General features: G+C 47.5%; 1 protein-coding gene across 4 annotated transcripts in view; it reads left to right on the plus strand.

Annotated features, from left to right (window-relative positions):
* The first annotated feature begins 2,802 nt into the window (after positions 1-2,802).
* The window catches only part of RAB3GAP1 (RAB3 GTPase activating protein catalytic subunit 1), a 70,358-nt gene continuing 57,136 nt past the window's right edge, over positions 2,803-16,024 (plus strand). The window contains exons 1-4 of one of the 4 annotated variants that reach the window (XR_012905137.1): positions 2,803-3,029; positions 3,117-3,172; positions 9,971-10,046; positions 15,185-15,317. Coding sequence is in view for 2 of the 4 variants with exons in the window: in XM_075933287.1 (XP_075789402.1) it covers positions 2,988-3,029; positions 3,117-3,172; positions 9,971-10,046; positions 15,185-15,317 (307 nt within the window). In the remaining 2 variants the exon portion in view is untranslated. The remainder of the gene's footprint in view (positions 3,030-3,116; positions 3,173-9,970; positions 10,047-15,184; positions 15,318-16,024) is intronic. The other 3 variants (XM_075933287.1, XM_075933288.1, XM_075933289.1) reach the window with 3 other exon arrangements.

Consider the following 16,024-nt stretch of genomic DNA (forward strand, 5'->3'; position numbering starts at 1 on the left):
AATTACAAAATAATTGCTCTAGCACACAAAGCAGCGTATGTCTCAATATGTTGTCTTTACAACTATCTTTTTGCTTGCATGACCTATTTTTATGGAACTTTTCTCTGGGTGTCCATTAGGAATGTTAAAATGTGTTTAATTATGTAATCATGTAACAGCGGAACATTTTCCAGCCAATGGGAGCATCAGGAGGCAGTGTCCTGATTTGCAGCCAACGGGAGCTGTGATTGCCCGATATCTGTGATGGCACAGGTAAATATAGTGACGGTGGCCCACCAGGGACTAACCCTGCAGGCCGCCATTTTGTTATTGCACATGCTTGCCTTATTTACTTTTTCCACACCATTCATCATTTCATAGATCTCTATCATATACCTCCTTAGTCATTTTTCTAAACTGAACCATTTCAGGCTTTTTAATCTCTCATATGGAAGCTGTACCATAAACCTCATCATTTTTGTTTCCTTTTCCAGTTCTAACACCATATATCTTTTTTGAGCTGGAGCATCCAGAACTGCAGCCTTTCCTAGTGTGGACATACCATGGATTTTTATCCTCACATTATGATATTTTCTGTCTTCTTTTCCATCTCTTCCCTAATTAGTTTTTTTAACTGCTGCTGCACATTAAGCAGATGTTCTCAAAGAATTATGCATGATGACTTCAAGATCTTTTTCTTGAGTGGTACCTGCTACTTTAGAACCCCATCATTTTGTACGTAAAGTTGGCATAATGTATTCCAGTGTGTGCCTTGCTTTGTGTTTGTCAACAATGAATTTCATTTGCCATTTTGTTGTTCAGTCACTCACCTTTGTGAGATCCCTTTAACTCTTTGCAGTCTGCTTTGAACTTAACTGTCTTGAATAATTCTGTATCATCTGCAAATTTTGCCACTCCTTTGTTCATCCCCCTTTTCCAGATCATTTGTAAGTATGTTGAACAGCACAAGTCCCGGTAAAAATCCTCAAGCTATTTACTCCTATCCATTGTGAAAACTGATAATTTATCCTACTCTTTGTTTCATAACTTTTAACCAGTTTCTGACTCATGAGAGGACTTTTTCTCTTATCCCATGATTGCTTACTTTAAGAGCCATTGATGTGCAAACTAAAAAGGCCAAGTACACTATATCAACTGGATCACCCTTCTCCACATGCTTGACGAAACCTTCAAAATATTCCAGTAGATTAATGTGGAGGGGATAGGTGCAGGGGCAGGGCTGTCTCTGAGGAGGGTTTGGAGGGGATGAGTGCAGGGGCAGGGCTGTCTCTGACGAGGGGATGGGTGTATGGGGCAGGGCTGTCTGAGGAGGGGTTTGGAGGGGATGGGTGTATGGGGCAGGGCTGTCTCTGAGGAGGGGTTTGGAGGGGATGGGTGCAGGGGCAGGGCTGTCTCTGAGGAGGGGTTTGGAGGGGATGGGTGTATGCGGCAGGGCTGTCTCTGAGGAGGGGTTTGGAGGGGATGGGTGTATGGGGCAGGGCTGTCTGAGGAGGGGTTTGGAGGGGATGGGTGTATGCGGCAGGGCTGTCTCTGAGGAGGGGTTTGGAGGGGATGGGTGTATGCGGCAGGGCTGTCTCTGAGGAGGGGTTTGGAGGGGATGGGTGTAGGAGGCAGGGCTGTCTGAGGAGGGGTTTGGAGGGGATGGGTGTAGGAGGCAGGGCTGTCTGAGGAGGGGTTTGGAGGGGATGGGTGTAGGGGGCAGGGCTGTCTGAGGAGGGGTTTGGAGGGGATGGGTGCAGGGGCAGGGCTGTCTGAGGAGGGGTTTGGAGGGGATGGGTGTAGGAGGCAGGGCTGTCTGAGGAGGGGTTTGGAGGGGATGGGTGCAGGGGCAGGGCTGTCTGAGGAGGGGTTTGGAGGGGATGGGTGTAGGGGGCAGGGCTGTCTGAGGAGGGGTTTGGAGGGGATGGGTGTAGGAGGCAGGGCTGTCTGAGGAGGGGTTTGGAGGGGATGGGTGTAGGAGGCAGGGCTGTCTGAGGAGGGGTTTGGAGGGGATGGGTGTAGGAGGCAGGGCTGTCTGAGGAGGGGTTTGGAGGGGATGGGTGCAGGGGCAGGGCTGTCTGAGGAGGGGTTTGGAGGGGATGGGTGTAGGAGGCAGGGCTGTCTGAGGAGGGGTTTGGAGGGGATGGGTGCAGGGGCAGGGCTGTCTGAGGAGGGGTTTGGAGGGGATGGGTGTAGGGGGCAGGGCTGTCTGAGGAGGGGTTTGGAGGGGATGGGTGTAGGAGGCAGGGCTGTCTGAGGAGGGGTTTGGAGGGGATGGGTGCAGGGGGCAGGGCTGTCTGAGGAGGGGTTTGGAGGGGATGGGTGTAGGGGGCAGGGCTGTCTGAGGAGGGGTTTGGAGGGGATGGGTGTAGGAGGCAGGGCTGTCTGAGGAGGGGTTTGGAGGGGATGGGTGTAGGAGGCAGGGCTGTCTGAGGAGGGGTTTGGAGGGGATGGGTGCAGGGGCAGGGCTGTCTGAGGAGGGGTTTGGAGGGGATGGGTGCAGGGGCAGGGCTGTCTCTGAGGAGGGGTTTGGAGGGGATGGGCAGGGCTGTATCCCTGGGTGTGCTGTGGGGGTGCGCAGGGACGGGGCTGTCTCGGGGGGTGCGCAGGGGCGGGGCTGTCTCTCGGGGGGGCTGTGGGGGTGCGGAGGGGCGGGGCTGTCTCTCGGGGGGGCTGTGGGGGTGCGGAGGGGCGGGGCTGTCTCTCGGGGGGCTGTGGGGGTGCGGAGGGGCGGGGCTGTCTCTCGGGGGGCTGTGGGGGTGCGGAGGGGCGGGGCTGTCTTTCGGGGAGGTTGTGGGGAGGGTGTCACTCGGGAGGGGAGGGGTATGGAGACGGGACAGTCTCGGCGGGGGAAGGGAGCCGGTGTGGCACTGGCCAAATTGCGGGGGGCGGCCCTTTGTACGAGCCCAAAACTAGGGTCATTTCCAACGGCTCGTACCGCAGCCTCCGTCCTTCCCGGCCCCGCCTGTCTCCTCCCCCCTGCCAGGCTCCCGTGAGCCAGCGCGTTGATGCCCAGGGCCTGGCTGCACAAGATGGCGGCGGACAGCGAGGTGAGTCTCCTGCTCCCCCTCTCCGTAGCCCCGACGGTTCCTCCGAGGCCCTCCCCGCTCACCGGCTCCCCCGCTCTCTCCCTGCAGCCCGAGTCCGAGGTGTTCGAGATCACGGACTTCACCACCGCCTCGGAGTGGGAAAGGTACGAGCCTGCCCCCCCCGCCCGCTTGTGCAAGGTTAGGGGCAGCCCCCCCCCCCCGAAATCCCTGAGGGGATGGCGGCACCGCGCGCCTCCTTCCTAGGCAAGCTCCTGCCTGGGTCGGCAGCCCCGGGAAGGGCCTCTCGCTCCGTCTCCCCGACTCCCAGGGGCCGGCCCCACAGCCGTTTTGGTGACCAGTTTCCCACTCCCGTTTAACCTGGCGTGTATCTGCTGGCGGGTGTGCTGGGCTCGCCAGCCAGCAGCGCTTTTACCGGACTGTTGCATAGACCTGCGGTGGTTCAGTCTCGGTGATCAAATAGCCAGTGACTTCCTGGAGCCTTGTCGCTGGCACCACTGCAGGAGAACCAATGTTAGCAGGAGGGGGCCTTTCAGCGAAGCTAAGGTAGAGACAGGTCAGGAATTGTATTATCTGACACTTCATAGCTTCAAACACAGTGTCATGTTGTTGGGGACTCAAACCCAGACGGCTTCAGTTGGTTGTCTGACCGCAAAGAGACAGGCAACACCAGCAAGGTCTAATCACAAAGCTCTTTATTGGAGAGTGCACACGACAATAGAGAGCAGCCCATCTCTCCGAAAACCAGCCCCCGATTCCTATAGCAAGTAGGGTTATATAGACAGTTCCATCCTGTCATAGACTGTTTACTTAAGCAACTCACCCCTCTTAGAAACTTCTAGCATGGGTGCATACCTTGCCAACTATACAAGGTGGCCTTGATACATTAGCAACTTTCTTATTAAGACAGAAGGCGAGTACCAGACGACGAGGAGACGGGGCGTTTTCTTATCCGTTTCTTAAGCAAGCTGTTCAGCTCAGCAAGTACAAAAATGCAGCTGTTCGCTTATCTCATGCCCTTGCTCAACTCATGTCTCAAATTTTGTTCAGGGACTACCCAGAACCCTTTGCTGGACTCTTCTCCGTCTGTCTTAGCATAACTGCCCTAGGCCCAATTTTCTGTGGCCTAACAGTGTGCAACATGGTATTCCCTGTATCCAGTGCAATGCAGATCCAGTGCGTGTGTGGTTAAATAAGAGCTGTCAGTTTTGGCTGGCTACATATTTGACAGGAAGAATTTATGTTGTTTTGTTTGTCAGAAGTGTAATCATCTTGTTCTTGTTTACTTAATTAAAATACTATGTAGACAGTGCACAGAATGGATCTCTGTACCTGACACAAACTCAGATATACAGTAGTTGATTGAAGTACTAGTTTGAATGCAGGTTGAGTAAGCATAGAAGAAAATTGATTCCTTCTAATTAAGGTTGATTGGAAAGTCAGAAGGTGCTATCCCAACCATACAAAATTCTGGCTGGAATATTGAAATGCTAGTAAAATATATCAGTGGCATAATCTCATTTCCAGTGAAGTCAATAGAAGTAGGATCAGACCCATCATAGAACACTAGAACTGGAAGGGACCTCGAGGTCATTGAGTCCAGTCCTCTGCCCTCACAGCAGGACCAAGCACCCTGTAGACCAGTGTTTCTTAAACTTTTTGAGACCACGGAATACCGAACAATAATAATTTATGTAGAACACCTATGAAAATTTTCTTAAAAAAAAAAATTCTCACAAAAAAAGACAAAAACAAGTAACAAAAATGTGGCACATCTGTGAGTCTAGACCATGGTCTGATAGATGTTTATCTAACCTGCTCTTAAATGTCTCCAGAGATGGAGATTCCACAACCCTCCTAGGCAATTTATTCCATTGCTTAACCACTCTGACAGGAAGATTTTCTTAATGTCCAATCTAAACCTTCCTTGCTGCAGTTCAAACCCACTGCTGCTTGTCCTATCCTCAGAGGCCAAGAAGAACAATTTGTCTCCCTCCTCCTTGTGACACCCTTTTAGATACAGGCAGTCCCCGGGTTACGTACAAGATAGGGACTATAGGTTTGTTCTTAAGTTGAATTTGTATGTAAGTCGGAACTGGTACATATTGTAGGGGAAACTCTAACCAAACATTTCTCCAGAGCTCAGTTTTATTCTCCCACACCTCACTTCCCTCAGTCCTGCAGACCAGGGAGACGTGGAGTGGCTTTTCTTGCCGCGGAGGACGCGGATGGTGGGACCGCGGCGCATCTCGGCGGTCTGCTGGGGCAGGGGCGCAGCTAGTGCGGGGTTGCCTCACCCCGTTTGTAAGTAGGGATCTGATGTAAGTCGGATCCATGTAACCCGGGGACTGCCTGTACTTGAAAACTGCTATCATGTCCCCTCTCAGTCTGCTCCTTTCCAAACTAAACAAGCCCAGTTCTTTCAGTCTTCCCTCATAGGTCATGTTGTTGCTCTTCTTTGGATGTCTCCAAATTCTCCACATCTTTCCTGATACATGGGGTCCAGAACTGGATATAGAACTCCAGTTGAGGCCTACTTAGCACACAGTAGAGCAGAAGAATGACCTGTCATGTCTTGCTTGCAACACTCCTGTTAATGCATCCCAGAATTGTTTGGTTTTTTTGTGACAGTGTCACACTGTTCTCTCATGTTTAACTTGTAGTCCACTATGACCTCTAAATCCCTTTCTGCAGTACTCCTTCCTAGACCGTTGCTTCCCATTCTGTAATCATGAAATGGATTGTTCCTTTCGAAGTGGAATACTTTGCATTTTTCCATATTAAACTTCATCCTATGTATCCCAGACCATTTCTCCAGTTTGTCCAGATCATTTTGAATTATGACTCTATCCTCCAAAGCAGTTGCAGTCCCTCCCAGATTAGTATCATCTGCAGGCTTAATAAACATACTCTCTATTCCAGTGGTCCCCAACGCGGTGCCTGCCGGGGCATTCGTGGGCACCCACTGACAACCTGGGCCGGCCCCGCCCCGGCGCACGGGAGGTGCCAGCCCCAGGCGCGCGACACGCACCGGCATTGGGTGCGCGGCGCTTGGGCAGCCCCAGCCCCAGGGCACATGTGGGCGCTCGGGTGCGCGGTGCTCGAGCGGCGCTGGTGCCGGCCTCAGGCGCGTGGCTTGGGCAGCACCCTGGGCCCACGGCACAGGGCGCTCGGGCGGCCCTAGCCCCGGCCCTAGGGCACATGCCAGCGCCAGGTGCAAGGGCATCCCAGTCCCCTGGCGTGCCCCCGGACGTGCAGCCCTGCCCCCACCTCCCGGGCGCCCGGCGCGTGAGTGGCCCCACCTCCCGGGCGCCCGGGAGCCTCTAAAGGTTGGGGACCACTGCTCTATGCCAATATCTAAATTGTTGATGAAGATATTGAACAGACCCTGTCCCAAAACAGACCCTTGTGGAACCCCACTTGTTATGCCCTTCTTGCATGATTGTGAATGGTTAATAACTATTCTCTGAGAACAGTTAAATAGCCAGTTAGGCACCCACCTTATAGTAGCCACATCTAAGTAGTATATGCCTAGTTTATTGATAAGAAGATCATGCGAGACCTGATCAGATGCCTTACTAAAGTCTAGATATACCACATATGCTGCTTCTCTCTTATCCACGAGACTCGTTATCCTATCAAAGAAAGCTATCAGATTGGTTTGACATGCTTTGTTCTTTACAAATCCATACTGGCTGTTACCTATCACTTTATTTTCTTCCAGATGTTTGCAGATGAATTTCTTAATTACTTGCACCATTATCTTTCCTGGCACAGAAGTTAAACTGATTGGTTTTGGTTTATTTTTATTTCCCTTTTTATAAATGGGCACTATATTTGCCCTTTTCCAGTCTTCTGGAATCTCTCCCATCTTCCATGATTTTTCAAAGATGATAGAGGAGGTATCCTCCTTTAGCTATCAGCTCCTTGAGCATGCCTGCACAACTCGGAAAGCGACGAGGGCCATATTACTCCAAAGAAAATAGCTGCGGGCCGCAAGTAGGGATGCTCTCCCAAAAAATACCAAGCACGCCTAAAAATTTTTGTTGAGCCAAAAAAAAAACCCAAACACTGCGTGTCTCCACTTGGCCCCCTGGCATTTGTCTCCTTCACCCTGCCCCTTGGTGTCTTCCTCTTTCTCCTAACCTGCCTCCCTCCCCTCAGCACAAGCCCCTTCCCCTCCTCTACCTGTCTTCTGCCTTTTTGAATTTGGAGGTCGCTGGCCGTGATGTCACACCAGCATCCTGGCGTCTGCTGGTGTCTCACCCTCTGGCTCGCGCCCCACCTCTTTGCGCCGGAGCTGCACGCATGCAGCCTGGTGGCGAGAATCACCGCACTTCCCCCTTCTCAGCGACGCTCCGCTCCTCCGCCCGGCCAGCGGATCGGATGGGGCTGCGCCGCCTGTAGTTGTCATGGGCCACACAGTGAGCCCCTGCGGGCCGCATGTTGTGCAGGCCCGTCCTTGAGTATTCTAGCATGCATTTCCTCAGACCCTGGTGACTTGCAGACATCTAGCTTTTCTAAGTAACTTTTAACTTGTTCTTTTTTTATTTCATCTTCTAAACCTACCTTCTTCCTACTATTGTTAGGCATCCCTTCATCATCAGACTTCTTGGTGAAGACTGAAATAAAGAAGTAATTAAGGACCTCTGCCATTTCCAAGTTTCCTGTTGTTGTTTCTCACTCCTCACTGGAGTAACTTTGTCCTTGGTCTTCCTCTTGCTTCTAATATATTTATAGAATGTTGTCTTGTTACCTTTTATGTCTATAGCTATTTTGAGATCTTTTTGAGCCTTTGCCTTTGTCATAGCTCCTTCCCCACTCTGGCATGATAAATGCAGAAGTGGGGGCCAGCAAAAGTACCCCAAAACCTTATGTTTTCAGGCTTTGGTAAAAACTTCCCCCAGAATCTTAATAACCTAGATTTTGGGGATAGAAACTCCACTGCCACCACCCAAGTAATAATAAAGAAACCAGGGAGAGATTACTTGGGAAATCTCACCCCCTAAAGTAAAACCAGGACACACAAATTAACCAATACCAGGTTAATAAAAGAAAAGAGAAAGAACTTTTATTATCCCCACAATATTCCTGTTGTAAGCATCACGACTAGATGGAAGAGTCACAAAGTAATACTCATGGTGGGAGAACCCCACTATGGGCCTAGGACTTAGTTACAAAAGAGAGCAAAAATACATTTTTAAAAAGTGCACAGACATCAGCTCCCATTTTCCAAACCATAAAACTTAATGGATTTATCAAAACTTTACCCTACTTACAGAAGAGTGAAGAGTCTATTCTTGGAGGGAGACATTCTGTCTGACTTTCTCAGTAGCTGGAGAAAAACTGCTCAGGAGAAAGGAGGAAGAAACCAAAATTCCTTTGTCCGAGTTTGAAATTCCTACCTACATTCCTATTGGCCAACCTATTGGGTGTGTTTCATAATATTCTGAGATCTTCTGTGGTTTCACTGAAGTTTCAAAGAATGAAATCTTGCAGGTAGAAAAATACATACTAGAATCTGTCTTTCCATTATTTTTAATAATCAGTTTTCAGCTGTTGGAATTGAGAAAAACACTATTTGCAGCTATTGTTGATTTATTGCCTTACAATTGTTGGCTTGGTCCTTTGGATTTCCTGTGTTTGAGTGTAATTTAAATCAACTGAAGAGAGTGTTCAGAACTGCTCATGGTGAAAAATATTAACTTGCTGTGAGATACAAAGCATGAATTCTGTTTGCTAATCCAGAAAGCTCAGGTGACTTTCTAAACTAAGAACAAATTTTGAAGGGTTTATCACCATTAACAGAAGTATAAACTAAAATTGCAACTTTATCTTTTTATGGTATACTATGCATTTTTTAGTTTCAGATATTCCAAAAGTTATGAGATTTCCTGCTCAGTCTCTGGTCATCGTTCCATGGGTTCCTAAACTGGGGGACCTGCCTCGGGGTGGGGTGTGAAGAAATTCCGGGGGGGGGGGGGGGCGTGAGATGACTCAGCCCCCTCTGTCAGTTACCCCCCCAAGAAAGAGCCCAGTCTGTCCGTCCGCTCGGGCATCTGCTCAACAAGTTTTGCTGCTATATTTTTTGGGGGGGTTTCTCAAAAATCAAAAAGGGGGCATTATGTGGAAAAGTTTGGGAACCATTGCTTTATTCCATGCTGTCCTTGAACAGATCAGATACTGGGTGACCTAAGTAGCACTGTGTTATATAGTAAATAGGTTGTTTTAAAATTAATTTTCCAAGTGTAGAATTTCTGAGCTGGTCAGACACACTCAGAATCATTCACTTTGAAAATTACTTAGTTTCTACAATACTATTTGGGTACCTTCTGCTCTCTGGTTAATGGAATGTTTGTGCTTGCATTCTATAAATCAGATTTTGAACTCATTATTTACACTAGTGATCAGTGAAATGAAACTCTGAATGAAGTGTAATTTCCCCTGAAATAGAATTAGTGAGTGAAACTACTCTTGGGAGTAACACCAAGAGGTCATGAGTGCAAATAAAAGGCTCACAATCAGACACTCAGTATATGTGAAATTGAGGAAAAAAATAATAGCATAAAATCCTAAAATTAACCTTTTATCTTGCTACGTTTTTTTTATAATAAGGATGTGAAAACGTAACCATGTCCACAGTTAACTTATGAGCCTGGGTTCATCAGTTAACCTTGAAGGTTACACACAGCCTCCAGGTACATATGGGGAGCCAGCTTAAAAAACAGCTGCCTGCACATACCTACTCCTGGGGTGTTGACTGCCGCCCCTTGTGTAACCATGGAACCACTGACATTTTCAGTGATTACTCGGTTATTTAAACATATTTTAACAACTTTAGTTTATAATGAATTATATAGTACCTGTTTTTCAGGAATTGTTTGGAAGATTAATTCTAATGTAGCTACTGTTGAGAAAACGCTAACAATTTTTCTTCCCTCTAGATTTATTTCAAAAGTTGAAGAAGTTTTGAATGACTGGAAACTTATTGGGATTTCTTCAGGGAAGCCTCTAGAAAAGGTCAGTTTAATTGCTTCTGAAATTCTGTTTTAGAATTGGAAATGGAAGGTATAACATAATGTGCATTCGTATTTACACTTCAAACTTTCTTGAGTTTGGCAGACTAATATAAAGTTATTTCTAGTGAGAACAGTTTTCAGTGGGAAGTTTTACTTGCAGAAATGAATCTGTGGACAAAATTATGTGTCTAGTGATGATTGTGAGAAATTTTCTCCCAAGGAAATGTTACATTGGTAATGAGTAGACCTTTATATGTGCTTCAGTGTTCTTGTCCTGGATTCAGAGTGGGAAAGGTACTGTCCAGGTTCCCATTTAAGTTCTCAAGGGTCTCTATTTTTCTTCCACTTCATCACACTGAACTTTTATGTTGTATGGATAAAGATCTCACAGGAATCCTCAGAGCTAGTGAATATTTGTAAGTATTTTATTACAGAGGATACAGTTGTGGCTGAGGCACTCTCCTCCCTCAAAATCTAAAAACTATTTAGGGAGTATCTCCTCCATGGATGGGGAATCTTTTTTTGGGTCGGAACTGCTAACCTGCATATATATCAGCCGGGGGCCGCACAAAAGTGAGAAGAGTAAAACAAACAAAACCCCATACCACACACTCATGCATACAAACAGTGTTGTGGTATGATGTTCTTTTTAATTTTTTTATTTAGAATTTTAATATGATGGCTGAACTTGCTTTTTGCAAGGAAGGAGCTGTGGAGGCTTCCCAGCCCATGCAGCTGTAGGCACCAGTTTTGGCTTCCTGTTGTGGGGGCGAGGGTGGGGCAGGGGAGGCATATGTGTACACGCACATGTGCATCCCTGGCTCTGCTTCCTTCTTTGGGATGGGGCGGGTCTGGACGGCTGGCCCACGTGGGGTGCCGGGGCCTGGGCCGTGTTCCGCTGCTCCTGGAGGGTTTGTGAGTCCTAGTGCTGCTGTCCTGCCGGTGAGTGTGCTGGGGGCACAGGGATGTCGGGGCAGGAGTTGGGGTGAAGGAGGATGCAGGGGTTGCACTGAGGGGCATGGGACGATTCAGGAGATCACACTAGTGAGGGATTGTGGGGCTGAGGGGAGCAAGGCTGGAGCAGAGGGAAGATGTGAGGGAGGACACAAGTTTACTTCACAGAAACTGCACTTTCTTTTACTCCCCACTTCTTTGCCTTTCTCCCCAACTAGGTATTTGGCTCTCATTCTTTCACCTTTTCCCCAGCCCCCTCCTGCCCCTAAACCCTCTCTTGTCCCCCGACCCCGCACTCTCTCCTGCCAACAAACTCCCTTCCAGACCCTACCCTCCTCACTTTGTCCTGCACCTCACCTCCTGCCCAGGTCCTGCATCCCTATCCCACTTGCTAGCAGCCATGTCACACACATTGATCTCCTCATTTTTGTTCCTACCTCAAAGGCTAAGGGGGGTCCACAAAATCTACTAACTCTGGAACCTCAGAAAAGTAAATCTGGCCTTTGGGAAGCCCTAAACTGCAGTTCTCCCTGTCCCTTCCCCTCACCCTGTGGGGGCTGGAGTGCCGGAAGAGTGAGGTGTCTCAGTTGGGGGCCACATCAATGAGGGTTGGGGGTTTGAGAGAGAATTTTTTGCTTCTCACTTGCGTGATCCCCAACTGATTTTTCTGTGGGTCAGTGACACCTGACCCAAAAGAGGTTCCCTACCCTGCCATAAATAAAGAAAACATTGAAACCTTTTGTGTTGGACATAATATTTTACTTTACTTAAAATGAAGTTTGATAAACTAATATGATAAAGTTAAAGAGGTGGAGCGTTTTAATAGTTTAAATTAAACTGTTCTCCCCAGCTGCAGCACTAGCAAAATGGCTCAGGTGTAATTATGTAATTAACTAAGTTTTTCCATTAGCAACTGGTAGTCCACAGAAAGGTTTGCATTGACCCCGTAGGTCCAGAGGGTGCGTGGTGGAGAGAGCCCTTCCCTTCCCCGGCAGAGTGGCACAGCCCAGGGCAGGAGGCTTAAATGTTGGCATGCCGCTTTGGAAAGGTTGCTGACCCCTGATCAAATGTAAATACTTTCAGTCTTAACTGTTAATATATTCCCGTGCCTTAAGTTAAGAGCTTGTCTGTTGAGACGTCTAGACCGCTGGCCATCCTCTCACTTTTTCTGCGTTACTGCATTGCATCAACTATTCGATTAGCTGATAAGGGCACCTCTCCCTTTGAAATGTAGCAAGAACCTTGCTGGCTCTTGCTACGTTTCGAAGGTGGAAGTGCTGCTGGGAGCATGGGGCCAGAGGAGACTACTCTTGACATATTTCAAAGGCAGAAGCACCACCAGTTCCCCGCTGCACCTTGCCTCCCCCTTACGTAGACAGTGCTGGGGGGAGCCGGCTCCTGCTCCCCCCTCCCCTTCCTGCCTCTCTGATAGAGGCAGCAAGGGTGGGGGGAAGCAACTAATTGAGTCAACTATCCAATGAGCATGTGCTTATTGGATAGTCAACTAGTTGCTTACATCCCTAATCTACCAGTAGATGTTAGAGCCTCTGACAGGTGATCCTGACTGGTTTGGCCAGGAAGCCATCAAGGGCTGGCATTTCAGTTGCCCCTCCATCCACTGTCGCGCTGCTCCTGCCCTCTGCCTTGGAGCTGCCCCCCTGGGAGCCTCCTGCTTGTTGTGCAGGGTGTGGGAAGGAGAAGGGAGGGTACTGATGTTGGGGTGCTCCTCCTCCCCCCCTTCTATACCCTGTCTCTACACAAAGAGAAGGGGATGGAGGGAGCTTGGCAATGCAAATCTCTGTCAGTCTCATACACTGAGGGTATACACTAGCCACTCTAGTTCGAACTAGGGTGGCTAATGTAGTCATTCGAACTTGCAAATGAAGCCTGGGATTAAAATATCCCGGGCTTTATTTGCATGTTCCCGGGCGCCGCCATTTTTAAATGCCTGGTAGTTCAATCCCCCGCCCGCGGCTACACGCGGCACGGACTAGGTAGTTTGAATTAAAGCTCCTAATTCGAACTACTGTTACTCCTCATTGCAGAAGGAGTAACGGTAGTTCGAATTAGGAGCTTTAATTCAAACTACCTAGTCCGTGCCACGTGTAGCCGCGGGCAGGGGGTTTGAACTACCGGGCATTTAAAAATGGCGGCGCCAGGGAACATGCAAATAAAGCCCGGGCTATTTTAATCCTGGGCTTCATTTGCAAGTTCGAATGACTACATTAGCCACCCTAGTTCGAACTAGAGTGGCTAGTGTAGACATACCCTGAGTTTGTGTCTGTCATTCTCACAAATGCACACTATACTTCACACTAATCTCCCAACCCAACACATAGGTGAGGAGTTGTTGTTACAACTTTTACTGCTTGCAGAGTGTGATTATTTTTGGTTTTTGCTTGGTCTGTGCATTTCATAATTTTCATTTCTCTCTTATGCTTAAATGTAATTCTTTGAGTAGTGAGTTCTAAAATGCCTAACCTGTTGTGGCTGGAGTCCCTATCCCTGTGGTAATTGCTGCTCCTGGAAATGGCTGACATGTCCCTGCAGCCCCTGAGAGAGGCAGAGCAGGGGGTTTCCACATGCTGTCCTTGCCTGCAGACCACTCCTGCAGCTCCCATTGATCAATAACAGGGAATGGGGGCTAGTAGAAGTTGTGGGCTCAGTGCCTGTATATGAGGGGCAGCATATGGTGCTGTGGAGCCATTGCTGTATATACCAGCTGCTTTCAGGAGTGAACCTGCCTTAACTCTACTGCTCTACCGCCTGGAAGCTGTCAGTTAAACAGTGCCCAGCCAGAGCCTGCTTCCTGAACCCCTGTCCCAGCCCTGAATCTTCTCCTACACCCAACCTCTTATCCCAGATGTAAGTCCCACTGCACCCAAACTCCTTCCCAGGGCTTGCATCCTGAAACCCCTCCTGGACCCCAGTCCTGCACCCTGGGCTAAGCCTTGGGGTCCCTCCTACACTCCAAACCCCTTGGCCTAAGACCAGAACCTGCACACCTACCCCAATCTGTTGAAAGTGTGTGGGTATGGGGGAGGAAGGGGTCTGGAATGAGCAGGGTGAGGTTTTGGAGAAAAGATGGAGCAGGGTTAGGGCCTCAGAGAAGGGGTGGGAAGAAAGTGGGGCAATGTTATTTGGGTTTGAAGTAGATCTTAAATTGCACTTAAATTGAAAAAGTAATCTTGTTAAAAAGGTTGGAGACCACTGGTCTAGACCAATAATTGAGTGATGGGAGCCCTGTAACAAGTAAGAGGATGGTGCAAATTAAGGAATCCTCTAAATAATTGTTTAAACATAACTGTACAGAAAGTCAGAACTGTTCATCTTATACATGCAGTGTTACATGGATATTTACAGTTAGTGTTATGCAGATTTGGGATGTGAATAGGTAACAGTTCACTGGTTCCCTGGGAGCAACCCTCTGCCCGTAGCCTGCTGTGCACAGAGGGCAGCCCCAGTCCCACTGGGCACTTTGTGCAGGGCTGGCAGGGCTGGTCCCTCCAGCTGGGCTAGAGCAGTCCCCTGCTTGGGATGCTGCTTAGTTAACCACTTAAATGTTAGGTTAATTGATTAATTGGGATTTTACATCTCTCTACATATTAAACTGTGGTCTTGCTGCTATTTCTTCATCTGAAACTTGATTGATGTTTGTATTTCATACACAAAACTATTTACTATTATCTGAAGGATAGAATTGTGTAATTACTTAGAAATGAGATAAGATTCAAGATGAATATCAGAAACGCAAAATTATTTCACACCAAATAGTGAAACTAAGCAGCACACAGTAGTTGTAATTTTCAAATGGAGTCATTTTGTCTGTCAGCACAACACCAGTGAACACTCTGAACTCTGTGATTTTTGTGGGAGAAAGGTACAAACACCTTTGAAATGTCAGATAATTCTATAGGTAGTTTATTTAGAATAACTAGACCTTCGGAATGAATAGGCTTGAACATAATGACATTTGTTTTAGTACTTAACTCTGTAGAGTGTTTTGGGACTCCTTTTAAAAAATTAATCTATACAATTAATTAATTTTATAGATTAATTTTTAAATCTATAAAATCGATGTAAAATACGTATTATCCATACCAGAAAGATTAATTCTGTAGGTAATACTTGAAATATATGTTATTGTTGTTAGAGAATAAGTCCTTACCCTTTTTAAATCTGCAGGGTGTATATACCACTGGATTATGGGAGGAAAAATCAGATGAAATTTCATTTGCTGACTTCAGATTCTCCATTACTCATCATTATCTTGTGCAAGAAGCCAGTGACAAAGATGGGAAAGAGGAGTTGGTAGAAGGTAAATGATAGTTCTTTGATATCAAAGATATATTGGCATTGGCAAAGATTCAGAAAAGGGCAACAAAAATGATTAGGGGTGTGGAATGGGTCCCATATAAAGAGAGATTAAAAAGACTTGGACTTTTCATCTTAGAAAAGAGGAGACTAAGGGGGGATATGCTAAAGGTCTATAAAATCATGACTGGTGTGGAAAAAGTGAATAAGGAAAAGTTATTTACTTTATTCCCATAATATAAGAACTAGGGGTCACCAAATTAAATTAATAGGCAGCAGGTTTAAAACAAAATAAAGTTTTTCTTCACTCAGCGCACAGTCAACCTATGGAACTCCTTGCAAGAGGATGAGGTGAAGGCTAAGACTTAAGTAGGGTTCAAAAAAGAACTAAGCTAGATAGATTCATGGAGGTTAGGTCCATCAATGGCTGCTAACCAGGATATGTAGGAATAGTGTCCCTAGCCTCTGTTTGTCTGGAAATGGATGACGGGAGTGATCATGTGAGGATTACCTTTTGTGTTCCCTCTCTCTGGGGCATCTGGTATTAGCTGCTGTTGGCAGACAGAATACTGGGCTAGATGGACCATTGGTCTGACCCAGTATGGCCGTTCTTATGAGATATGGCTGGAAGTTTTGCATATGCTATTCCGGCAGGGCCTGATGCCATTTTGAATTGGTTTGCCCCGATCTGTAGAGGGCAGGTCTAGACAT

This window comes from Pelodiscus sinensis, chromosome 7, assembly GCF_049634645.1.
Source record: "Pelodiscus sinensis isolate JC-2024 chromosome 7, ASM4963464v1, whole genome shotgun sequence".
NCBI classification, from domain to species: Eukaryota; Metazoa; Chordata; order Testudines; family Trionychidae; genus Pelodiscus; species Pelodiscus sinensis.